Source organism: Solanum verrucosum, unplaced genomic scaffold (assembly GCF_900185275.1).
Source record: "Solanum verrucosum unplaced genomic scaffold, falcon-dt-bn FXZP01000072.1, whole genome shotgun sequence".
NCBI lineage: Eukaryota > Viridiplantae > Streptophyta > Magnoliopsida > Solanales > Solanaceae > Solanum > Solanum verrucosum.
Window position 1 is genome coordinate 709,286 of NW_026020208.1, and position 27,911 is coordinate 737,196.

The 27,911-nt window shown below is 31.6% G+C and overlaps 3 protein-coding genes across 5 annotated transcripts; 1 reads left to right on the forward strand and 2 right to left on the reverse strand.

Annotated features, from left to right (window-relative positions):
* Positions 1 to 2,743: 2,743 nt before the first annotated feature.
* On the forward strand, positions 2,744 to 8,415 carry LOC125830195 (probable protein phosphatase 2C 60). The gene is made up of 5 exons (XM_049509392.1): positions 2,744 to 2,819; positions 3,786 to 4,210; positions 4,448 to 4,815; positions 6,406 to 6,642; positions 7,969 to 8,415. The coding sequence occupies exons 2-5, from the start codon at positions 3,892 to 3,894 to the stop codon at positions 8,236 to 8,238; spliced, it is 1,194 nt and encodes a 397-aa protein (XP_049365349.1). The 5' UTR covers positions 2,744 to 2,819; positions 3,786 to 3,891; the 3' UTR covers positions 8,239 to 8,415.
* Positions 8,416 to 10,752: 2,337 nt separating this feature from the next.
* LOC125830200 (NEP1-interacting protein-like 1) lies at positions 10,753 to 13,542 on the reverse strand. Its single transcript, XM_049509400.1, has 5 exons — positions 13,364 to 13,542; positions 11,786 to 11,964; positions 11,296 to 11,379; positions 11,044 to 11,211; positions 10,753 to 10,973 (listed from the first exon to the last, which is right to left on the reverse strand). The coding sequence occupies exons 1-5, from the start codon at positions 13,530 to 13,532 to the stop codon at positions 10,851 to 10,853; spliced, it is 723 nt and encodes a 240-aa protein (XP_049365357.1). The 5' UTR covers positions 13,533 to 13,542; the 3' UTR covers positions 10,753 to 10,850.
* An 8,335-nt stretch (positions 13,543 to 21,877) lies between these two features.
* Positions 21,878 to 27,608, reverse strand: LOC125830197 (probable prolyl 4-hydroxylase 10). 3 transcript variants are annotated; one of them, XM_049509396.1, is made up of 8 exons: positions 27,333 to 27,608; positions 26,984 to 27,068; positions 24,871 to 24,968; positions 24,708 to 24,805; positions 23,754 to 23,883; positions 23,486 to 23,673; positions 23,198 to 23,284; positions 21,878 to 22,090 (listed from the first exon to the last, which is right to left on the reverse strand). In XM_049509396.1, the coding sequence occupies exons 1-7, from the start codon at positions 27,527 to 27,529 to the stop codon at positions 23,211 to 23,213; spliced, it is 870 nt and encodes a 289-aa protein (XP_049365353.1). In that variant the 5' UTR covers positions 27,530 to 27,608; the 3' UTR covers positions 21,878 to 22,090; positions 23,198 to 23,210. The 3 variants fall into 3 exon arrangements, with proteins under 3 accessions (XP_049365353.1, XP_049365352.1, XP_049365354.1); XM_049509395.1 differs by having other exon boundaries at positions 21,878 to 22,141; XM_049509397.1 differs by lacking the exon at positions 21,878 to 22,090 and adding an exon at positions 23,028 to 23,052.
* Between the last annotated feature and the right edge of the window lie 303 nt (positions 27,609 to 27,911).

Genomic DNA, 27,911 nt, shown 5'->3' on the forward strand with positions numbered 1-27,911 from the left:
TGATAGGTATTCGGCAAAAGCTAGCATATATATACCGCACATGTTTAAAGACACATTGGATATGTGGAGCTTTTATAGGATGATTTTTGACATAAAATTCACTTGCATGCACATGTTCAAATAAATGAATACATACTTGTATAATTACTGATAAAAAATTCTATTTCTAGATAACAAAATAGAATAAGAGAAACTACCTATAAATCTAATAAATTGGGAAACATAAAGGTGCTGAAAAAATATAATATATTTATACAAACTATGTAATATAAGTATACAACTAGATATGGAGAAATACATTAGATAGAATACAAAATTTATCATCACAAATAATTTATATAGATACTGTTAGCTATACACATTATGAATACAGTAGTGAGTTTGAAACAAAAATAGAAAAAATACAAATATTATTGAAAGTACATTCATCCTATAAAATCAACAATAAACATGCAACCACATAATCAACAATGGACATAACATACAAAACTAATTTCAAAATAATTTAATACCTCTAATTCATCGCCTTGCTGTAATTCTCCATCAATTCGATCTTTAACTTGAACATCAAGGTTTTCAGAACACATAAGTCTTTTATTTTTTTTTGGAAGAGCTCTCTTGTGCCATTCTAGCCGCAGATCCTACGTTTTCGAGCAACCCTTGGGTAATACACAAATCAAATGAAGGAAATTCTCCAAAATTTTGAATATTATTTGGTATACCTCTAGTAATTCTGATTGAATCAATCATTGTAGACAATCAGATGCTTTCTCCAAAATCTAATGTGTATTGATTTAAATTATATTGTATATATAAAAATGAACGCTAACATGCAATATCATTTGCCTTTCTTCAAAAAATTGGCGCTAAGGTGCAAAAGCTTTTGTTCTTTTTTTAATTTTGTTTTTTTTTCGTTGTTGAATTTTGTAACCTAATATTAGAAAGCTTCAAGAGACACTAATTAGACTTTTTTTTTTCATTTCACTAATTAGACTCATTCTGTGAGATAATGTTATTAAAATTGTTACCAGAAAAAGGAAATTGAAGAAAATAACCTCAAATAAAAGAGTTTCCTAATGAAAATACAAGAAGAGAGAGACATCATTAATGAAGATGCAATGAATACGAGTTATGAGGCCCAGCGTGGCCAAGTTTAGGGGATCAATCTATTAATTTTTGGAAAATTAATGGACTAACACACATGAAAAACACTTAAAATCTTGAATTCCTATTTCATGACATCAAAATACTGAAAATGAGAAATTATTAATGAGAATGCAATGAGTACTGGGCACCAGGACTAACTAAGTTTGGGAGCCAACAAAGTCAGTCGACTAATTTTCAGGAAATTAATGGACTAACACACACGAAAAATATTTAAAATCTTGAATTTTTATTCCATGACACCAAAACGCTGAAAAAGAGGCATCATCAATGAAAACACAACGAGTACTGATCAGTAGGCCTGTGAGTGAGGATAGGCCTAACCAAGTTTGAATAAGCCTAATAGAGATCGACTAATTTTTGAAAAAATCTCTAGACTAATACAAACTAAAAATTCTTAAAATTTGAATTCCTATTTTTTGACATTGAAATGCTCAAAAAAGAGATCTCATTAATGAAAATGCATCGATCATTTGGCCTTTAAAGTTAGATCTGACCAAATTTTACTAAATTACATATATTTACATATAAGTATTTTTCTTTTGTTTAGTTACTAAATAGTAAGCCATATATGTTGTACTCCCTCCGTCCCTATTTACTTGTCCATATTTTCTTTTTTGGTTGTCCCTATTTAGTTGTCCATTTTGACAAATTAAGAAAGGACAACAAATTTTTTCCTATTATACCCTTATTTACACTTCTTGGAAATTGTAAAAGTGTATGTTGTTTCCCTCCAATTTATTTCACTTTAATTCAAATAAGTGGTTGTAATTTTGAAGTGAAAAGTTGTCATAAGGGTAAAATTGTAATTTCACTGTGCTAATCATTGTTGCCTTAATCTGTGTGTCATTTCTAAAGTGGACAACTAAAAAGGGACGGAGGGAGTAAAAAAAATGTATTTTTATTTAATGTTCTGTAATAATTTCAAAGTAGCCCCTTAAATATATAATTGAATGATTTAATCCTTTTAAATTTACAAAAAGTTAGTATTCTTATTTCCATTAAATATTTTAGTACACGTCAGAAAATTTTCATCTAAACCTAGAAACCACAACATAAAAATATACTGGACACCAAAAATATATTAGAAATTGCATATTAAAAGATTGCATCAAATTTTTAAAAAATTATAGCTTAAACTACACCTCCAAACATGAATATATTATTAATTTAAAATTTAATAACTTAAAAAGACTAATATCTCAACTTTATTTACTTTAAATTTTGACTCATTCCTACCATGAAAATTATTTAATAACATTTTAAAATAATTACTTTGAACCTACCTAACCAAAACATAAAGGACCAACTTTTTTTTTTAATGACACTCATATAGGATTTTAATTAATCTGAATTTGTGGATTGCAAGACTCATTACTGAAAGTGATACTTCAATCATGATTTTTTTCATTTTCATTTTTAAATCTTCAATTTTCCACGTTGAATCACTAATAATAATCTTGAATTCGAAGTCTCTAATTAAACCAATCGAAAGATCTCACACATACACACTCTCTTGTGTTTTTTCCACTGCTACTCTAATTAAACCAATCGAAAGATCTCACACATACACACTCTCTTGTGTTTTTTCCACTGCTAAACACAAGAGAGAGTGTGTATGTGTGAGATCTTTCAGTTGGTTTAATCACACACAGGTAAAGGGTTAGACAGTTCCCCTTTTTCTTCATTATTATACTTTTATCTTTTTCTTCTTCTTCTCTTTGTTTCCTCTTTAATTTTTTTAATTTTCTTTTTTCCCTTTCCTTTTTACTACTAAAAAACAAGAGAGAGATAGAAAAAGGAAACAAGAACTGGAAAAAAAAAGACTCAATCTTTACTGTGTATAGTTGTTTGTTTTTGTGGTTATACAAAAGTGGCTGCTTTGATGGATCTATAGATCTAACACTTTCAGACCCACATGGATTGTTATGTTTTATTCAGATCTTAGTCATTATCAGTTGAAGGGATTCAGTTAACTGACCAGAAAAGAAAAGAAAAAGATAGTATAATAAGGCTTAAATTACACCACCAAAGTTTTCGTGTTCTTTTTTTTTTTCAGCAGGTATTCTTAAAGTTGTGAACTTTATGTGATTTTGGTGTTGTTTTGTTCATTTTGGGATGTGGGTTTTATTTAGTTTTGGGCTGTGAAGTTTATGTGATTTGTGTTCTTTCAGGATTTGGGTGTTGTTTTAATGTTGTTTTGTTCATTTTGGGATGTGGGTTTTTTGCTTAGTTGTGGTTAGGCACTGTAGTGGGTTGATTGCTTCATGTCATTGCTGATCTTGGAAATTGCTAGGTTGTGGGTCATGCTTAATTTTATTCTCTGTTGTTGAAATTGGGTTTTGGAATTTTTCTGTGAACAGATTTGTTTATCATTGGTTAAAGCTATGATCTTTATTGCTTTCTTTGAGTCAAGGGTCTATCAGAGACAACCTCTCTACCTGTCAAGGTAGGGGTAAGGTGTGTGTACACTCTAACCTCCTCAAACCCCACTTGTGGGGACTATACTGGGTATGTTGTTGTTTGCTTGGTTAAAGCTATGATCTTTCTGCAGTTCTGTGGTTCTTGAAGTAAGTTGTATAGCTGAAGTTCTTGTTATATGCTTGTTTTTTTGTTTGCAGGATAAGAGAGTATAATAACATAATTAAGCTTTTAGTTAGGCTGTTGCTGCATTTTTGTTTTGGTGTTGAGCAACTGGAGGTAGGCAGAAGTGAAATGAAATGAGGGATGTTATCAAGGCTGATAAATTTCCTGAAGGCCTGTTGGCGGCCATCGTCGGATCATTCTGTGCATGCTGGTTCGGATGCAGCTGGACGACAAGATGGACTTTTTTGGTATAAGGATAGTGGTCAACACTTGATTGGTGAGTTCTCAATGGCAGTTGTACAGGCTAATAATTTGCTGGAGGATCAAAGCCAGATCGAGTCGGGTTCATTGAGCTTGCTTGATTCTGGCCCCTATGGAACGTTTGCTGGGATATATGATGGTCATGGTGGACCGGAGACATCACGGTATATCAATGATCACCTCTTTCATAATCTCAAGAGTAAGCATACTAGACCTGTTTTATTGACCAAAGTACTCATTTGCCCAGTATTGAATTGCATCAATCTGTTTGTAGTTCCAAATGGTGTTGTTAAACTAGTTAAATGCTATTCATTAATTTTTTTTGTAATGAAAAAGCAAGGGTATATTCTTTTTAGAATTTTAAATATCTACTATATTAGATTATTTGCCATTTAAATTTGTAGTTTGAATTAATTAGTCTGCAACTTTCTTGTAGGGTTTGCAGCAGAACAAAATTCTATGTCTGTAGATGTAATACGGAAAGCATTTCAAGCTACAGAAGACGGATTCTGTTCTGTGGTTGCAAAGCAATGGCCAATGAAACCACAGATGGCTGCTGTGGGATCTTGTTGTCTGGTAGTGGTGATCTGTAATGGTATCCTGTATGTGGCTAACCTTGGTGATTCCCGAGCTGTTTTGGGAAGGCTTGTGAGGGCTACAGGGGAGGTTCTTGCTATCCAGCTATCAGCTGAGCATAACGCATGTTTCGAATCTGTCAGACAGGAGTTGCATTCAATGCATCCAGATGACCCACATATAGTGGTTTTGAAGCATAACGTATGGCGTGTAAAGGGTCTGATTCAGGTATATCTCGTGTTTCGTGATTTGCGGATAGAGTAGCTTATATGGTTTCTAATTCTTGCTATTATTTCAGAGGGAAACATATGGTTAGTATCGTCTTTAGAGTCCAAAACATTTTATAGTCGATGGATTAGGTTGTTACTCATTGGACACTGTATGCAGTCGCTAGTGCATCATCTGTCCTCTAGTCTTAGCAATGAATACAAGGATAATTATTGCACTCTTTTATCTGCATCCTATCAGATTTTATTATACATGGAGGTTATTTATGAGCCACGTCTTCTATTAGCTGTCTTTTGACGAAGATATGCATTTTAGACTATGTTGCTCGGACTCTTCAAAAATGCCAACGGGTGCGTGTCGGATTCGCCAAAAGTAGTGTATTTTTAAAGAATCCGAGACGGGTGCGGCATCAAAAGTGAAGAGTCCGCGCAACTAAGATTTTAGATTCCTTGAACCAGAAGAAGTTAAAATCTTTCCTTCATTCCCTATATTGTCTGATATTGGAAACTCCTTTTGCTTCGCTATTTGTTTCCTTTATTATGGGGTGGATGGTAGTTTGCAATGACTCAAGTAATAGGTTGATCTATTGCTCACCACCAATTTTTTGTCCCGTTTCTAGCAATTTTTTCTGCAATTCAGAGGAGCAAACACTCATCTTTTTTCTTAAGTGCAATCAGACTCTGTATATTCCACATTAATTCATGATAATGGAAATCATTCTTATTAAACCATCAAAAGATGGAGTGCCAATTTAACCAACAGTTGATTTCCTCATTTGCTATGCTGACTGGATGTGTACTCGCGTGATCAATCGGTGAATGGAGAATTATATGAATGGCAAGACTCGCTTAACCTATGCTCTTTATTGGTAGTGGGAAAGGAGTCTGCCTATTTTCCTAGCTAGGATAGATTTCTTCCAAACACAATTTGGCTGAAATTCCACGAACCCCATGGTTGATAAGTTCATTTACTGACCTGATATGCTATTACAACATTTCAAAAAAAGGAAATTCAGGACGAGACACACTTATCAAAAATAAAAGAAAAAGGCAGATCAATACAAACCAAATAGATGTAGAAGATGCATGAAAAGACAAAAAAAAAGAACAAGAGGAACTTCACTACTTAATTAGTCACCCGAGTAATGGTGCATGTATCAACTTCAAGCAGCCACGTGTCAAGTGTTGGAACGAATCGTTTATTACAATAATGTGCTAAAGACCAGAAAGGTCAAAGGAAAGGCCATTCTTTGTTTCTTCCGGGTGGTTTGGATTAAATTGTAGTTGTACTATGTGCAGGAAATTCTTTGTTTCAATTCCATTTATGGCAATATTTTGTCATTCTGGTTATTATATGTGACAGATGTAGATGTCACCCCCCTTGATACCTATTTGGTTATTTTGTGCTGTTGGAGTTGAGATAGTTAATATTCTTATTAAGAGCTATTAATTCAATTTATGATCTTTTCCCTGTTTTTGATAGATCCTGCTTTATATACCTACAAGGAGTCCGCACAATATTGAAATGAATTTACTTGCTTTCTGGCACCAAGCTATTTATCTGTGTTTTAATTTTAAATTCATCTTGCAGATTTCGAGATCTATTGGTGATATATACCTTAAAAAGCCTGAATACAACAGGGAGCCGTTGTATGCAAAGTTTCGGTTGCGTGAACCTTTTAAAAGGCCCATATTGAGCTCTGATCCATCAATTACTGTTCAAGAACTCGAACCACATGATCAATTTCTCATATTAGCTTCTGATGGTCTCTGGGAACATCTTTCCAATCAAGAAGCAGTTGATATAGTACAAAATAGCCCCCGAAGCGTAAGATTTTTGACTATTTAATACTTTTTTCGTACTTTTATTTATTTATTTATATTTCTTTTGCACATATGAAGTTTACAATTGCAAATCAACTCTAATAGAATTGTATTTGCTGGCTTTAGGTGGTGAACATCGAAAGTTTTAAATATCATGAAGATGAAATGTCTCGTTAAACATATCTTGTTCTTATGTCTTTCCAAAATCATGTTTCATGTGCTATTCTAGCAAGTTATGATGTACTTTTTTTTTGTTTCTTGATGATACTAGATCAAATTGCATTGAGGAATATATTTCCTGTTCTCAATATCAAACCAATATTGTTGTTATGACTCCTGGTATTCACTTATCAGCTAACTCATGTAAAGGGCTCACGTAGTTTCAGGAATGTCCACGATTTGTATAGAACAAATTAACACTCCTAGATCCCTCATTTGTAGTTTATGAAAGGAAAAATATATGTTGCTTGAGTACTTCAGTTTTTATCTTTTCGTCTTTCCATTTTTCTTTGGGGTAAAAACATAGCTTGTTACTAGGCCGTTGCTATTGGATGACGTGTTATTCATGTAATAAGGACATGGTATTTAGATATTCTTGAAATATGTAGTACTTGTATAACAATATCCATACTGGGTAGCTTAGATGTCGAGATATCAACATTTTCCCTTGCATTTTATTAGGAAACAAGGAAATGGTTGCAGGTGGAAGAAAGAGTTATATGAGTGCAAATCCACAAAAGAATATGCCAAATTAACAGATGAAAAAAAATAGTGTAGTAATGTGAAAATAAGAATTTTGAACTAAATTGTTCCCATGTTAGAATGGATGAGTGACCTTAGATAAGAGGATATGAAGGACATAGATTAGGATAGAAGGTTAGTAGGTAGCAGTGAGCTGTCTTGCTGTCCGTTCTTATTAGTAGTCACAGTATTGCTTTTATTGTGCTCCAATTTCTGTTACTACCTGTTGTTCCTTGTTATTGTTTTGTTGTAGTTCATGTTACTGCTTTGGACTGTTTTTCCTTGAGCCGAGGGTCTATCGGAAACTGCCCCTCTACCCTTGAGGTACACTTTACCCTCCCCAGACCCCACTTTGTGGAACTACAGTGGGTATGTTGTGGTTGTTAGAATGGATGAGTGAGTACTTTAGATCCCTACCAAATTCTCGTCTGCAATGTGTTATTATAGTCTTAATTGTGTGGGTTTCTCACATGGAAGGTAATCGAGGCAACTCTGAATGGAAGAATATTGTGATAAGGGATAAATATTAATGTGTTTACTCTTTTGCTTATTGATAGCAATGACATGTTCCTACTTTTCCAACCTACAGGGAAGCGCTCGGAGGCTTGTCAAAACTGCATTACAAGAAGCAGCAAAGAAAAGGGAGATGAGGTATTCTGATCTGAAGAAGATCGATCGTGGTGTTAGGAGGCATTTTCACGATGATATCTCAGTCATAGTTGTGTTTCTAGATTCAGATCTTGTAAGTAAGGCGAGCTCGTTGAGGGGCCCCTCTTTATCTCTGAGAGGTGGTGGTATGAACTTTCCAGCAAAAAGTTTGGCTCCCTGTGCTACTCCCATAGAAGTTGGTACCACTTAAAAACTTTTTACTCTATTGTATACTCTGCTGTGTCCTCAAACTTCCTCGTGAGAGATTCGAAAAAACAATAGAAGGTACACTAATTTATTCTTTTGATGTACAATGTTATATTTAACATGGAACAGGTACCTTGTTTAGTTTTCGAGCAGCAAAAGAAGAACGAAAGAATTTACTGTAGAGATTCTTTCTCGAGTATGAACATGTCTGCTTTAGTTCATATTCCTCGCTTACACACCCTTTGATTCTTTAGTTTCATCTTGTAAATGGTGTAAAATGACAGATGAAGAAGTATTTATGCCTCTTTCGTCTTCTTTCCATTTCCTCGTATTATAGTCGATACCTCAGAATTAGAAAGACAGTAGATGCTATATACTTGTTATCGATGCTTTCATCCTACATCAACACGAGTATTTTGCTTGTTTTTGGAGTAATTTTTTTTGTTGCTTGGTGAATACTGATCAAAGGGATCAATGTTGATTTTTCTAGTGAAATCTCCATTTTTATAATTATGTTATTACCAACTATGTTGTTCAAACTCTTCAAAAATCATGACAGGGTGCATGTCGGATTCTTTAAAAGCAGTACTTTTTTTGAGTATTGACACAGGTACAACAACATTATTGGAGAGTCCGCAACACAGATTTCCAGAGCATCCATCTCTATGCATTTTTCACTGCCAGAATTAGCAGTAGTGTCCCATAATGTAATGGGCTATAATTATGATACAGCACTGGTCAATGTGGATCGAGATAGATAAGAGGTGTAAGCACCATGAAGTGTGAAGCAATCTCGTACTAAATGAAATGACTTTATATCTAGTGGTTTGAGATTATGAGTTCTTTGAATACATTGGTCAAATCGTAGTATTTACACTAATTGATATTCATAGTTTTTTAAAAAAAACTAAGAGTTGCTGCTCAAGATATAAAGCAATAATCATATAGTTTTTATACACCATGAATGTAAAAAATAGATAAATACTTTAATCAAATTATGAATATCTACAAACTATAGGTAAGTCTCCTCAAAATGCGATTTTGTAATTTAAAAAATAAGACAGACTACTTTTTGCTAACAAATAAAGGTGACTTGATAGTGTAAAAGTTTTTTTATTTTGACGTTGTATAGTTACTTCAACCCATAAGTAGGGTGGTGATTGGGCAGGTTGGATCAAGTATGAGCAAGTTGAAAACGATTAATAATTTGAGCCACCCATATTTCAGATGGGTAAAACTGGCTTGGGTGACAAAAATGAGTTGGATTGATGCATATTTTCATGAATAAATCATATTCTATTTTAGAATTCCATATTCTGGTAGAACTTAAGTAATCTTGATAACCGATTTGCAAGAAACATACCACATTACTGTTTATCTATATAAAACACTCCAAGTCTAAGTACAATTCACCAAGATCCAACCTAACCCTGACCAAGGAACTCTGACCCTAGGAACCAACCTTAAGATCGTGAGTCGGATCCCAGGTCTTTGTTGAGAGCCTAGTCTCGGGTTGGGAGTAGGGTCCTAGTCGTCTACGGACTCTGAGTCTTGGGTCAGGAGATGAGATCGGCAGTCAGGTCCCTCTGAACTATTTCATATCATCTACAAGTACTACTGTAGTTCCAAAAAAACAGCAGAACGCTGAGACAAACACTAAAGAGGAAACACAACTAGCATTCCCAACTGGATCAACCTCTTGAGATGTTGAAAGTTGCAAATTGAGATTGATAAGAGTCTTGTCGAATTTAAATTTCAACTAAGACAAAAATACTAGGTGATTTCTTTCCCTCCATCCAAGCTTTAGTGGATAGAGTTACTTGGTACTAGCTCGTGCTAGTGGAAGATACCAATTACCAGGTACTCAGTGGAATTAATCAAGGTACGCTCAAGCTAGCTTATCAAAAATGAGTGTTGTCGAAAACCACTTTAAGTGCAGCAACTAGGTAAAAATATTATAACTAGATACATAATTTTGAGTATGATCCTTTGTCCATTCCTTTACATAAAATGAAGATCACAGAACTAACAGCTGGAAAGATGCAACCTACAATGCAGTTACTCTACCAAAGAAAGATCTTGTTGAAGCCTCTCAACTAAATGTTTAAACTAAGAAACTTGCAGCCTCAAGATATCCAACTATTTCAGTAACAAAAGTCACCTACTAAGCAATTTCTCAGCTAATAGAGCATTACAAGAGGATAAAATTCCATGCCCAGACTGAACAGCGCGATGATTATTGGCTCATCCAAAACAACACACAAATCCGTCTAAGAGGATAAACATATTATCCTCTTAGACGAACACAGCTTCACCAGAAAACTAGTATGTTCTGCAACTAATTAGATAGAGTAAACCTATTCTTACAAGACGTTTGCACGAAACATGAGTGGCTGATACAAAAATACTACTTGTGAGCACTATAATAACTCAAAATTCTTTCTACACAATGGTAATCGACTACAATGACCATACTGGAAAGTGCATAAATGCCACTAAATTACATAGGTTTTCCCCTATATACTGTATGTGATGACAAACATAGAAGGGGAAATCCTTATCAGTAAGTATGAAGAAATTAAATAACCTTATAACTATTTACCAGAGTACAACCACCTATAGATCCCGTCTGCACAATGGACATGAGCCATGTCTCAGCAACCATGTATCGATGCATGGTAGGTGAAACATGTGATGACATTGTGGCAAACATCTAACAGTTTCTGCCAGTTGAAAGTCCTGGATACATCAGTAATCAATCAGAACAATACAAACGGAAAAATAAATAGCTTTGTTTAACATAATTTACCTGTAAGCAGACTGAACACGAGACTCTCTCCCCTGTATCATCCACATTGTTATCACTGCTAATTACAACCTTCGCGATCTTTTCCACAAAATGTCCAGACAAACCTTTTGCCCCACCTGTATCGAAAATGTTAGGCACCTCTTCATATGCAGTTTCAACAGCTCCCATCTGATCAACGACAAGAAAGAGTCAGCAAGAGAGCTTAAGTTGCTGTCAGAATTTCAAATGGCTAGCAGTTATGTTACATGATACCTGATTTTGCACTGCACTAAGCATTGCTGGACCAATCCGTTCACGAACTAGTCTACCACTTAACAAGCTGGCTATTACATCAATCTGCACAAGTTCAACAGAACCATCATTAACCATAAACCTAACAAGTATGTAACACATAGCTTGTGCACCTCGTGCGGGGAGGAGTAAGAAATGGACGAAAAACAAATCTTTAACTATTGGATCAGGAGATTGTTTGTCATCGGAGTTTAAGTTCTATGCACTGGGAATATAAAATATTATCAAGTCGCTTAAAAAGCAGTTGCACATAACTCTACTTAATAAGCATTTAATAGTAATGTGAAATCAAAGGTATATGATATGACATGCTATAACAAGTTAAATTTCTTTTAGCTCTCAGTGTATTTCACTTAAATCCTTCCTCAATGTACTGATATCCGATGCAGACGTTACAAAATTACAAAGAACTTTCAAAAGTATCAGTGTGAAAAGGTGCTATGTTGCTTACCAAGTAAAGAACACATCCAATTCCGGATTCATCAGATTGCCATAGTAACAGAGATGACTCAAAGACCTCAAGAGAGAAAACAGCACCAGAAATGGCTCCAACCGCGGCACCTCTAATAAATCCACTTTCCGTTTCTTGACCTATCAAAGCTCCTGTCATTGCTCCTAATAAGGTGCCCACTGCAAAAAAATCAATGCCACTATTATTACCTTCAAATTCCAACTAAAAAGCAGTCACTTGTAACGTTATCATCAGTTGAAACACAATCACCCGCGAATTTGCAAATCACAACTTCATTCCATTAATAGGAACTGAGAGTCAACTTTCTTATTGCAAATTTTAGAATCTGTTTTTCTTTCAGTCATATAACTATCTGCAATATGAGTTCGACTGAACCTAGTAACTTTGGTACAAAGTCTGTCTTTGTCTTAAGAAATCCATTCCATATATACAAATTATTATAATTTAGAACTAAGTAACTTAAAGGGTTAGAATCCCAAACTCATAAACTTCAAATTCTGGCTCCGCTTCGGGCTATCCGACTTTAGCTTATTAGCTCAAATGACAAACAAAATATTGAATAAAACATTTCACCTTAGTTTTTACTCAATCTATTCTGCTGTAATTTTGAAAATCAAATGGTACAACAGTAAAACCTATCCTTAAAATGCCAAAAATACTACTCCACTTTGTGGCACTATTTCCTTATTAGTCTATTCGGGAAAAAAATACTGTAACATATTTGTATATATATCTCCTTTATGAATAGTTTTTATAACCACATTACACTCATAAAGCTAAAATCTTAAATTTGTCTCTGATTAAAGGCAAACTCAATAATATCATACCTAAATTCAGGGTGAAAACACAATCAACAAGATAGCTAGATTGAAAGTTGGAAGAGAAAAAGTCCAATAACCTTAGTCTAACCCATATCAAAAATGCATAACACAAAATTTCTCTCTTGGTTTGGTCATAAATTTTGAAGTTGAAACTCCAAAATTTGAAAACTTCAAGTTGTGTTTGTATATACATTTTACTTTAGAAAAAATTTGAAATTTTTCGAGTAAAAGTGAAATTTCTCCCAAAAAAACTCACCAACCACAAAAATATACCCAATGTGATCCCACAAAATAAGGTATGCGGAGGGTAGAGTGTAAGCAGACATTCCCACAAGTACAAGAAAACATAGATAATAACATGAGGTCTCGGCTTCGAGACGTCTTTGTTAACAGCATTTTACCTCCAATATGAAACTTTCTGATGTGAATTCGAATTTTGTCAGACTCCAAAAATACAAGACACCAAGTAAGAAACCAAAACAAAAAAGAAACAATAGATATTAACATGACACAAACTCCAACAAAGGTAAAGACAAAAATTGAAGCACAAGAAACTACACAAATCCCAAAAAAGAGATCCACTCAAACAATAATCAAATATAAATTTTCAAAATCTTATCCAAAATCTACGACAAACCCTATTGAATAATCAAAACCCCCCAAAAGAAACAAAGGAAAAAGTCACAATTTAATACACAAAAATTGTAAATAAGAATTTATAATAGTATATACCCACCTAATGCAAAGAAAAATGTGAAAATTGCAGAAAACACATTCCCAATAATAGTAGAAACAGCAAATCTGAAGAAATCTTTGGCTCTTTCAATCAAATCCATCATACAAAATGAAGAAAAAATTGATGATGAAGAAGAAAAAGCACTTCTTGGATATGTGTAAAAATCCATTTTTTTTTCGTTTCTTTTGCAAAGATTAAGAGAATTGTATAAGAAAACAGCTATATTATAGTAATAAATTCAATGTAAATATTGTATTGTGTGTAGTTGTATATATAAAGAAGTTAAGAGGGTGATGTGAAGTTGAAAAGAAACCACAAAACCAACTAGCATTTATAGCTTTGTTTGATACACTTCTCTCTCTCTCTCTCATGAGAGAAACAAAGAAGGTAATGAGAAAAAGAAAGTTTATATTTTTATTTATTGATTCGGTGTTTGATATCAGTATTGAAAACAAATTAAATTTAGATTCATGTAGAAAAGTTTTATATGAGGATATTAGGGGTATAATGTTTTCTAATAAATGTGTTTTTAGTTGATTTTGACAAAAAAAATTATTTTTTGTTTGATGTTCGATATTTGTATTGAGAAAAAATTAAATTTAAACTCATGTCGGAAAGTTTTATATTATGACGTTCGGGGTATAACGTTTTCTAATAAAAGTGGTTTTAGAGCCTGTTTGGATGGGCTTTTAAGCTGGTCAAACTGGCTTAAAAGCCAGTTTTTGACTTATTAGAGTGTTTGGCAATTATAAAAATGACTTATTTTAAGTCAAAAATGACTTATTTTAAGCCAAAAGCTAAAAGCTAGGGGGGGGGAGCTTTTTTTTTTTTTAACTTAAAAGCACTTTTATGTTGACCAAGTATATTACCTTTTTGCCCTTAATTCTTTTATACAATTTCCAAATTGCCCATATTGAATTATTATTATTATTATTATTATTATTATTATTATATTCTTATTATTATTATTATAATAATTATAATTATAATTATAATTATAATAATTATTATTATTACTATTATTATTATTATTATTATTATTATTATTATTATTACTATTACTATTACTATTATTATTATTATTATTATTACTATTATTATTTTTATTATTATTATTATGTTTATTATTATTATAATAATAATAATTATAATTATTATTATTATTATTATGTGTATTATTATTATAATTATTATTATTACTATTACTATTACTATTATTATTATTATTATTATTATTATTATTATTATTATTATTATTATTATTACTATTACTATTACTATTATTATTATTATTATTATTTTATTTTTATTATTATAATAATAATTATAATTATAATTATAATAATAATAAATATTATAATTATAATTATAATAATAATAAATATTATTATTATTATTACTATTACTATTATTATTATTATTATTATTATTATTATTATGTGTATTATTATTATAATAATTATTATTACTATTACTATTACTAGTATTATTATTATTATTATTATTATTATTATTATTATTATTATTATTATTATTATTATTATTATTATTACTATTACTATTACTATTACTATTATTATTATTATTATTATTATTTTATTATTATTATTATTACTATTACTATTACTATTACTATTATTATTATTATTATTATTATTTTATTATTATTATTATTATTATTATTATTACTATTACTATTACTATTACTATTATTATTTTATTATTTTATTATTATTATTATTTTATTATTATTACTATTATTATTATTATTATTTTATTATTATTTTATTATTATTATTATTATTATTATTATTTCTGAAATATGAATTTATATTCCTCTTATAAGGTGGTAAAGAAATATGTGAATGATAGAAAAATATTATTACTTATGGATGTAAAACATAAATTAATTTTGTTTTAATTTTTTTTTTTAAGTATAAAAACCTTAAATTAATCAATTTTTTATCATGTTAACAGCTTAAAGGGTATTTCAGACATTTTGATAAAAAAAAGTGTTTACCAGCACTTATTTGCCAAACACATCAACAACTTTTTTTTCAACTGCAGCACTTTTATCCAAACACATAACTACTTATTTTAAAAATAAGTTCCAGCACTTTAAAAAGTTACTTTTTAAAAGTTACTTTTTTTAAGTCAATCCAAACGGGCTCTTAGTCTGTTTTGTCAATTTTTTAATTTCTTGCTTGATGTTTGATGTTCGATGTTCGATGTTCGATATCAATATTGAGACCAAATTAAATTTAGATTCATGTTTAAAAGTTTTATATTAGGATATTAGAGGTATATGTTTTCTAATAAAAGTGTTTCTAGTCTGTTTCGTCAAACTTCTAAGAAGCCAAAAGTGTTTTCTTTTTCCTTCAAAATATGCTTATTTTAGAAAAATAAGGTGTTTGGTTAAGTTTTTAGAGGAAAAAATATATATTTTTGAATAGTAGTTTTCCTTATTTTTTTTTAGATTAGTTAGTCAAACACAGACAATGACTTTCTAAAGTTCTTTTAAAAAAATAAAAGCAAAATATTTTTCAAAGAAGTAAATTCTACAAGCATAATATATAAATATGTCCTTAAATTTGGTGTCAAGTTTCAACTGACGTCTATGTTCTTTAACTTTGAGTGTGCATAAATAAACACTTAAGTTTATATAATGTTAAACAAGTAGTCACACGCGTCACAAAACACGTAGGACACCACATAGAATGTCGTGTAGGACACGAATTGCCATATAAAACGCCAAATAGGATGTGTGCGTTACTTGTTCAATTCTATACAAATTTAAGTACATATTTGTGCACATCCAAAATTGATAAATAAAGATGTCGAATAAGACAAAGTTAAAAAGTATATTTATGTATTATGTCTATAGATATACTCGATATTCAAACTTGAAATTTCTGATTAAAATTTAAAAAATGTACTTGTTAATACATCATACTAGTGGTTTTTGCAAAGCAATTTGAATGAATGGGAATTGTCTTTCTTTTTTGACAAAAAATTGAATCTTTGCTTGTGGGTTTAAATGATACACCCAATTGAGGCAAGAAACTCACATGCTAAAAGTTTCACTTTGTCTCTCTTGTTTCTTTCATTCTTCTCTTTTTTAATAATTATTTTTCACACTTGAGTAGTATATTTTTAAATTATTATTTTTCCTCAAGTGTTTGGTACCATGTATTTAATAAGGGGTTGTAATTAATCTAAAATTATAATTTCAAAATAATTTAAAAGTCCATTATAAATGTTTTATTTCTTTATATCAAAAAAGAATTCATTTACTTAATTATTACACCACACATTTTGATGATTCGACTAAATTTGTGCACACCTTTAGAATGAAAATGTTTTACTCTCCCCAATTTATTCTACTTGGCATGTTTTATTTTTCACGCTTTTTAAAAAATAGTAACCTATATTAATTAAATTATTTTTATTTATTTATTGATCTCAATATAATACCACACATTTTTTCATAATGTTAATTTATCTTCATGACATATATTGAGTAAGGGTAAAAATGAAGACTTTCTCTAAGATGAGTTTTACTTATTTAGTATTGACTTAGCACATTCTGAAAGAGCAATAATTATATCATTTTTTGAATATAATAAATTTAATTTTGAAAAAAATAATATAGTTAATAATAAGAATAAATTGAAAATTAAGTGATAAATATCTCTTAGTTTAATTTTTTTCAAATTAAACAAGTAAAAAATAGATATCTTTTTTTAGTATAATGAACAATTTGAATATTTTAACTATATCTTATTTTCTAAATAATAATTATTTGAACCATCTATTTTTAATAAAAAATGACAAGTAAAATAGATCGATGGAAGCACCTTTTTAGGTGAGTTTATGCAATATTTAAATTATTCTAGCTAATAAATTGTAAACATAAGACACTTAAGAAGAAGAACTTTTGTATCCAAAAGGTAGATATAAAATTTATGTATATATTATTTTATCTAAATCGTATTTATGAGATTATATCAAATATATTATTAGTGCGCATTTATAAAAGAAAGAATGATTATGCATATGTAATTTCTATTTTTAAGAGAATCTTTTGTTTATAGTATTCCTAGGTTTCTATTTTCATGTCGTCCTTATTAAAAATAGATATTCCTTAATATTTGTCATTTCACAAAATCAATACATAAATGACACTATTTTTCCTATTTTACCTTTAAGAGTTATTAGTCTTAAAAGTATGAATTTGACTAACATAAAAAAACTAAGTAATTTATTCATCTTCATCGGTCAAATTAATTAATCGAAATATATTACTATTCATGTGCATTGATTGAAAACTTGACTTCAAGATAACACTAAATAAGGGTACAATGATAAAATCATCTACTCCCTCTGTCCAACAATAGTTGTTCATAGAGGCGTATCCAGGATTTCAGAAGGATGAGTGCATGCAACTAAGATATAAATTTGATCACTTTGAACTTTACGTTCTTTACACTGAACGTTAAATTTTAAAAATTATAGGTCCAACATATATAATACTACTAGTTTTAAATTTTAATATACGCATTTGATTTAATTATATAAAAATTTTACGGTGCTATTTTTTTTAAGAAATTTCCAACGTAACACACTTCAAAATTTTGAAAGATTAAAGCAAAAAAAAAAAAAAAAAAAAAATGATTGAAACGCCAAAAGTGGTACTGATAACCACTTGGAGGAGTGTTGCTAAAAAAAATAAGATAGATGAAAGATTTAAATTTTTATCTTTGCTTAGAAAGGTACACCTAGTCACCATCGTATTATTATATGCTACTTTTAACGTGGATTCACATCTCTATATTTAAATATTTTTTGAAAACTACAACACTACTATTATGATCTAGAGAGGGGAGCATGGGTTCACGTGAACCCACGGAACCCCCTCTAGAAACACCTCTGGTTGTTCACTATTGATTTGACACACCCCTTAAGAAATAATAAATAATAGGGGTAATATTACTATATTATCTTTTGACTTTATTTAATTTAATGTTTTGAAAAATGTGTTAGATGATAAATAATATTTAATAGCAAAAGTAAAATAGATACAAAAAGTAAATTATCTCTTGATTTTCTAAATTGGACAAATATTGATGGACAACTTTTTTAGTATAGTGGATAACTATTATTAAAGAAGAGAATATTTTTTTAAGGAACGTAAAATCTAAAATGACGACGGAGGGAGTAATATTATTTTTTCTCCCCATATTTGTTTAGTTTAAAGAGTAGACTTTGTAGATGTGGTTGGGTGAGAGTTGGATAGATGTTTGTGAACTTTATGACATTACTAGTGGCAAAGATATTTCTTTTTCACAAAGAGGAAGGACAGAGGATTATGTACTATGAACATAGGGAGTGATGCCCATTTATTATGTCCACTTGTCAAACAAATAGTATCCTAATTTTCGTATATCTCAATTTATATGACATTGTTCGAATTATGAGGATATTTTCTTTTAGTTAATAATGCATTTTGACATATAATTCTTAAGATTATTGAAAATAATTTTACATATTTAGAAATTACATAAAAAGATTAAGAAACTTCAATATCTGTTATATATATATACGTAATAGAGTAATTTTAACCTTGTATATATATTAAATGAACTTATAAAGATCTATTGTGTTTCATTTATAATATTATTGTGTTGTTTTTATTGAATTATTATTAAATAAATTAATATTTGTGATGGACACCAATCAAATTTGATGATTTGGCCTACTTCTATGCACTTTTATTTTTTCTTCATCCAAATCCACCTTGCATTATTTGGGCGGTTTCATTTGTGGCCCCTAAGAAGAAAGAAAAAAGTGCACCCTGAAACCTTCATTTTCATTAATTAACAAGAAGAGAAATATTCCAATTTGATTTTTCCTATTAAATTTTGTATTAAAGGTGTGTTTGGTATAAATTAGTATTTGTTTGTTTCGTGTTGTTCAATTGTAGTACTATTTGGTTGTAGAATTGTTCTGCTACTATTTGTTGTTTTGTTACTATCTATTGTCTCTTGTACTTTCACTACATTTTTTTCTAGTCTGTTTTTATTTTGAGTCGAGGGCCTATCGGGAATAGTCTCTCTACATCACAACTGAGGTAGAGATAAAGTTTGCGTATGCTCTAAACTTCTCAGACCTCATTATGTGGGGAATACATTGGGTATGTTGTTATTGAAAGGGTATGTTTGGTATGAAGAAAAATATTTTCTTGAAAAATAAGTGAATTCTTTACTTATTTTCTAGTGTTTGGTAAGTAAATAAAAAAGAATATCATCTCATGAATATTTATATGTAATTTTGCAAAACACGATGAGGGTGGAATAGGTTAGGAACTGGAAGTGAGGTTAGGGGTGGGATCGTTGGGTGGATGTGGAGAAAAACAATCGATGTGAATGTCACTTTCGGAACTTTTTTTTTTTTATTTTCATTAGAAAAGTCATTATACTGATAACTTATTTTTTGAGAGAAAAATATTTTTAAATTTTAACCAACCAAACCTAAAAAATATAGAAAATATTTTTATATTTTCCTCCCTACCAAACAAACTTTGATGAAGATTTTGTAGCTACCTACATTAGGGAAATGAATTAAAATACAAGAATGCTAATTAACTTATATTATAAATAAATAGTTAATGGAGTTATACTTTTGATCCCTTAGTTATTATTAAATTTTAATTTTAACTCTTATAATACGTACGTAAACAGAAAATATTATCCAAAAAGAACTTGTATATAAATATTATGGAATATGAGATATAATGGTGGTTGGATAGTGGAAATGGAGCTACAACGTAAGGTGAAGATAATGTGTGTTGGAATGTGAGGATGACATAATTAACAATTATTCAATTGGTCACAAGCTCGAACAATTAAGATTCGACACAAAATGAGCGTTTGATATTCGATTCAATATTTCGATTATGATAATTTAGTAATAAATAATGAAAAGTACATATCAAATTTTGAAAAGTTCAGTATGATACGATGATCAAACTTTAATATGATAAATTTCAATTCGATTCGATAAATTTGCTTTTAAGTGATTTATGTCCGTCCCAAATAATGTGTGAGGAGAAAAGTAATATATGATATTATTACACAATTAACCCTCAAAGTCTCACCTGCCAATTATATATATTTTTTAAAAATAATTCCATTATTATATTATAAAGTCAATGCATGAATTATAAAGAAGGGTGGGTTAAACTAGAAAATTAGCTGAGGCGTGTGGTTAATTAGAGTAATTAAGATAATAACAAGTAGGATATTACAGTGGGCGATTAGCAACTGGTTTTGGCTAAACTTGGGACACAAAATCTTTTTTAGATCATAGGTTACTTTTTTCCTACTGATTATAATTCGATTTTGAAATCGAGACGTAATATATTTATTTTTATGGACAATAACAAAGTCAATTTTTTATGAAATACTTTGTCATGTGTTAGTCAAGTTGGTTTTAACCCTCGCAAGAAAAAAAATATGGCATAATTTAAATATGAAACTCGTAAAAATATAATAATTTATAGGGGACTTTAATTACTAGCTCTATTTATAATAGAGCAACTTTCACATATAGCAAACACAAAATTCATATTTGTATGTTATAGCAAAGTTTGCATAATTGCGCTCCATAGCAAACATAAATATGTATATTTCATTATACATATACAAAAGAAATTAGTTGTATAATCTGTTTTTGTATACATATACAAAAAGATCAATTGTATAAAGTGAGAGGGGCGAGTAAGTGAGCGAGATCTGGGAGAGGGGAGAGAGGAGAGAGGGGAACGAAAATATATGTATATATACAATTTTCACGCATTTTATACATTTGCGTTTTTGTATAAAGTGAGAGAGGCGAATGAGAGAGCGAGATCTGGGAGAGTGGTGAGTGAGATCTAAGAGAGGGGAACGAAAATATATGTATATATACAATTTTCTCTCGCTTTATACAAACACAAACGCATTTTATACAATTTGCGTTTTTTGTATAAAGTGAGAGAGGCGAGTGAGAGAGCGAGATCTGGGAGAATGGCGAGCGAGATCTGGGAGAGGAGAACGAAAATATATGTATATATACAATTTTCTCTCACTTTATACAAATACAAACGCACTTTATACACTTGCGTTTGTATAAAAAATGAGAGAGGCGAGGGAGAGAACGAGAGTGGCGAGCGAGATTCACCAGGAGAGAGGTGAAATAGCAACAGTTTGATATGGGGTACAATTAAATCAAACTATATTTATAACATTTAATTTGAATTAATAGTTTGCTATTATATACATTTTTTCCTTTATAATATCATTCAATTATTGAGATCAAACCCACTAACTTTTGCTCAAACCGTGTTGAAATATTCATCAAATATACATATATCAAAGTCAGAACCCAGTTATTAGTACTTCAAGTTGTTCTAAAACTCAAAACTCGTAAAGTTGAAATCATGGCTCCGCCTGAGTATGTAGTACATACCGGATATTGTATATAAATAGCTATAATTCTCATTTCATATAAAAGTTTGTGCCGAGTGATTTTACTCGACTGTATTCACTATAACTCGATGGAATACAAAGAGAACCAAGGCGGAAAAGGAAGAACCAAAAAGAAAAAGATGAAGAAAATAGTACCATCTGAGTATAATAGGCTTGAGGTTGAAAGCTGAGCTCTCCTAAAATTACAAGATTATAACTTCTTTTGATACAAATCGTACAACAGCGAGTGCATCCAAACTCGAAAGTGGACCTGCATAAGCGATATCGTCAAATCTAAAGAAGAGGATAAATCTACAAGATTGCTCCACTAGAGATGACGAATTTTACACATGAATGATTCAGCCATTTTCTACCTCTTACCTCAGTTAGGAGAATAACTGAAACTGAATTTGGAAGGGTGGACAAGTAAACAAAGAAAGTGAAGCTGCAAAGGATCTCATGCAGTCATGCTAAAGGTACACCGATATTCTAGAAGGCAACTAAAATTTGTAATGTGCAACGAAATGGTGCTCTTAACAAACTAATAAAAAGAGCGTGCCGGGTACAGGCTGATCCGCTGGTCTAGGCTCGGAGTGTATATGTTTTAAATATTACTCCACACCACCTCAAACCTTCTAACTCTAAAGGGGTTTCCAGAAACATAGGAATCACATTCCTATTGTTATTCCCACGATATGAAGAGAGTGATGAAACAGTTCTCTGTCACATACTAGAGGTTCAACTCTATCATAATTAGTATAGGGGTAATTCTTGCCTTGGATTTAAATGATTCTTTTCCTCATTATATATGCCAGAGTACGACCTCATCATACCCTTCATTGTAGGGACACCACTTCCTAAAAGTATTCATCTTCTGGCTCAAAGAGCGTATATTCTCACAAATGAAATCTAGGTAGTCTATTATCCTTAAAAATGAATTAACTGTTTGTCTGCAAGGAGCTAAGACTACATTTTTCTGAAAAAATAATCATCTTCTTGGTTAAAGGGAGTATATACTCACAAATGAAGGCTACGTAGTATGTCCTCATAAATGAGTTTAATGTTTGTCCGCAAAGAGCTAATCTTACATTTTGGGTATATAGGACTAATACTAGGAAAAATAACTCAAGGACACATTCAAAGACTTGGATCATCACTTTCTAATGAATTTCTGTAGCATACCTACAATAAGCATGAAGCCACATAATTGTGAGGTTCAAGAAGAAGAAACATATCTAAGACCAGAGTGATTTTGCAAAACTTGGGCAACAGATTAGAAATGCATTAATTTGTATTTATTTATCCTCATTAAAGGGGATATATTTACCTTTTGCTGTAGGTTAAATGTTGTATTCATGAACACGCATCCATTTTGTAGATGACCACTTGTTACCCTTAATCACGGCGCACCCACCTACAACAAGACACAGATAATTGAACTTGTTTGTCGACAAACTTTGTGGTAGTCATGAGCTCTGCTAAGTTGTACAGAGGTCGATACTTCATGTGATTTAAAATGATCAGATAACATGACAGTATATTCTAGTTGAGCTTCTTAAATCAATCAGCAGCCATTATCAGAATTCAGAACCTACTCTTAATGAACATTACTCACCGTGCAAGCTTGAAGGATCAAGAGTAGCATCAGGCTTCATGCTCCAGAAAAGCAAAGCATCACCCATCTTTGGTTTTACAGAGAGTCCACCTTTTCCACATTCAGATAGCTCATTCCACCATGGAACTGCACTAAAATTTCCCTGGGCAGCAGGAAATACAGTTTCTCCCCCTTCTTCAACATCTGATCTGTGGTGCAGCAAGAGATATTAACCAGAGTAACTAACTAAATACGTAAATATAAACCTCACCTAGGGAAAGCCACTTACAAGTACATCAAAACCGTAGCAATGCGTTGACCACCATTTTGAGTATTAAACTCATCCGAAAAGTAATCATAGTGTGGCTCATACTTTTGACCCACTTCATAGTGGAGAATTTGAAGACCTTCACCATGCTCTATAGGCAGAAGCAGAAGCACCAATTACATGCAATTCAAGACAGTGCATATTGGCAAACATGTCAAATTGTTGGGTAGTTAAAGAGGAAAATTTAGTAAGTTTAGCTGTGTCAAGAAAAACAAATATGCCTGTCTGGTTGAACCATGTTAGATGATATATGTCCCCTTTGAGATCCTTTTTTTCCAAAAGAAAATCAGCCCTCAAATAAACACAAAATTTTATGGTCCGTATAGGGAAGAGGAGTAATTTGAAGCAGTTATTAACACCCAGATTATTTTAAAACAGGTACTTTGTATATATATGTTACAATCCGAATGTTACATGAGTTGTAGTACCCAGATTTTGCATTGCAGGATTTGAAAAGTACTAGTTTAAGTTTGCACATGTAATTAGTTACCAATTCATTCCCACCCACTAATCATGCAATTGAACTGAATCTCAGATCGGGATAAAGCTTCTCCAGAGAAAATGCATACAACTTCAATAGCCATCAACAAAAGCAAAATCATTCATAGGCTGAACGAAACGACCCTTTCTGCAGAGGATCTCAACAAGAATATTCCCCTGGAAAATTACAGCTGAAGCAAACTGGAATTCCTAAGTAATAGCAGACGTTATATGTGATTCATAGTGAGACCAAATAACCAATTCCTACTCCATCACAAAAAGACACAGGTGGTATCATTTTCTATATCAACATGTATGGAATTTTTTCAAGGCCTGTCTACGATCGAGCATCATGCAAAATGCACACACCCAGAGTAATTGCAAATAACAGTGTAAATTCAAAGAATCGCATATTTCGGTATAAAATCAGCATACCTACGGGTATAAAGGTGAAATCTGCAATCCTTTTCTCTATAGTCCTGACTACTTCATCTTGTCCCCTGGCAAGAAATGTTCCCGAACTTGTTCGAACCCTGCCAGGGAGGTTTATTAGTTAAAACAGTGACAATGGAGACGAACAAGCAAAAGAGATGCTTACCTGCTGTCTGTACTCTTGCCAGTAGCACTATCAACGACCGTTGACTTCTTCATATGAGGCTTTCCAAGATTAATCAGATATTCACATTCTTCCTTTGACTGCCCAAAAAACAGGAAGGAAGTTCAGAATAGCAACTTTTCAGAAACAGTTAATGCATTGGTCAACAGATCCAGTATTAGATATGCTCAAATGAGAACATTAGTAACGACTCCAAAGATACCAGAAAATGCATCAACCCACAAACCATTTTTTTTTTTCTTAAAGGTATGCATTGTTAAAACTACTTCGATTCTATTTTATGGGGCACTATTTCTTTATTAGTTTGTTCCACGAAGAATGTCACCTTTATATATTGAGAAACAACTTAATTTTAAACTTCTCATGCTTTTATAGCACAAAAATTTCATGACATATTTAAGACCACAAGTTCTAAAGTTTTTCTTTGTTTCTTAAATTCTATACCCAACCAAAACCGCTACATAAATTGAAATGAAGGGAGTAACGAACAACACAAAGATTGTGTTGTGCTGACATCAAATTCTAAAGTTCTTCTTTGTTTCTTAAATTCTATACCCAACCAAAACGGTTACATAAATTGAAACGAAAGGAGTAACGAACAACACAAAGATTGTGTTGCGCTGACATCCCATCAAAAAGACCCTGACTATCAATGTAGTGAATCTGAAATTTTTAGCAGGGTTTCAACATCATTTACAATTTCCAGTCAACAACAAAAAGGAAACTAAAAAAAAAAGAATCTGATTTGATCTTCAGACTAGAGATATATTGTCCTACAAAGCGTATTTATGTTTCTTTCTATAGAAACCACCATATGCAAGGTGATAATGCATCTTTTCTTCCCATTTTTTCGGTAAAGGTAAGAGTTATTGTCAAACAATAAACAGCAAAACATTAGCCATCGAACCACCAGGTAAATGCTATGATGAGGACACTAGTATCAATATTGAATCAATATCGACACTAGTTTCCTCAATATTATTGATGATTGCTGAAAACCAAGTTATAGTGATCTACATGGTCTTGAATGGCAGAGAAGTGCATTTGGTTTCTTGCAGTGGCACAGTGCAAAAGCAAATTGCATAGCGATGCCAATGCTGATTTAAAGAAAGAAAAAGAACACAGGAATCAAGTGTTGCCATCGTTATGAAACTTTGATTTTTTTTCATTTCACTACATCAGATGAGCTATCTATATTGATTTGTATCTTATCCAAATTCATAAGTAATGTGCCCTTCCCAAATTTGTGTAGTAAAAGAAATCCAAATGCAAGTATTTCTCATTTCCTACACATGACAGTCTTCCTGACCATCAAGAAAGAATATTACATTACCCTTATAGAAGTAGTATCCATGAATGAATATCATGTCAATAGAGTAATCTCAGTCGTGCAAACTTGGGGTGCACTGAGTAATTAAGACTGCAGTCCTGATTTCGAATAATCAAACATGCATCTCAAAGCACATGGGCACTCCAAGGCCTGTAATATCACTTATGGATTTGGAAGAACCCAGTAACTTTTGCTTAATTCATTGAATTTGTACAAAATATTTCGAACCCATTAAATAAGACGAGCTATTGGTTTGGTAGCAGTTAAAAACCTGTGAACTTCAAATCCTGGTTCCACCTCTATGGGCACCTCCACCAGGTAAAATAGTTGCAAAATACCGTCAAGACTAACTCTTAAGGAGGACAGTGCTCATTTCTTCCTGAACTGCTATCCATCCACAATGCATTGAAATAAACCAGGCAAAAAAAAGTAGCAAGAGACGACAACTCTTGGTTACCATGAAATCACTTCAGCCCATTGAAATAAACAAAAAAAAGTACCAAGATTTGATCTTTTCTCGATTCACTGTGTCAGATGAGCTATCTACATTGATATGTATCTTATCAATAGAGTAATTTCAGTCGTGTGAACTTGAAGAGCATCAAGTAAATTATATGTCCATCATGAGTTCACATGGGCACCTCCACCAGGTAAATAGTTGTGAAATCCCGTCACGATCAACTCTAAAAGATGATACTATCCATCTATTCCTATACTGTTATTCATGCAAAATGTATTGAAAAAAAAAAAACTTAATGGAAGTACCAAGAAATTATGATAGACGACAGCTCTTGGTTCCCATGAAATCAATTCAGCCCACTGATCTCCTCTTCCACCATCACCATCTCGTCTTCAGCAAACAAAAAAATCCCATAAATACTATCAGATCCCTATCTAATTCTGAAAATGAAAAAAAGTAACCAGCAATCCGGAGCAGCTGTAGCCTTTTGATTATGGGTTTATTTGCTAAAATCTCAACAAATATTAGATTTAAGCTCATAATTTTTAACATTACAACGAATACAATGCTAAAAATCTTTAAAATTGAACCTATTAAATTAAAATTCTGGATCTGTCTCTGCAACAACTAACCAAACAATACAATGAAAATTACCTTCCAGCTGCATTATGAGCAATTGAGCTAAGATCATGTACTTTTCGCGATCCTCTAGAAGTGAAAGGAATCGAGAAAACTCCAAAAGCGAGAAGAATCAGCACGAAAAATGAAAACCCAATAAACACAGCAAAAAGCAGCGTAGAATTAGACGATTTCCGAGATAAACCTCGGAAATGCCTCCCTTTGACTGCCATTGTTGCTGAAAATTAAGCTCTGAAAATTCGAATTGGGAATTTGTTAACCCTGAAATTGATTTGGGTACAAATCCTTCCCGTGGAATTTTTTTTAGTTACAGTAAAGTCTTCCAGTCACTAATATCTAATTTTAATTTAAAACAGAATTTAAGAAAAAAAGAAGAAGTTTAAATCGTGTTGTCTTAAATTAAAATACTTTGTGTTTTTACTTGTCAAATTTTACTTAAAATAAAATAATATTGAGGGTATAATACAAGGAAAAAGATTGACCTTTCTCAATTTGTCAAAAATAACAAATAAAAATAATAATTAAATTAAAAAATATTTGACAAGTAAATAAGGATGAAGGGGAGTATATACATGCATCAAAATATCATTAATA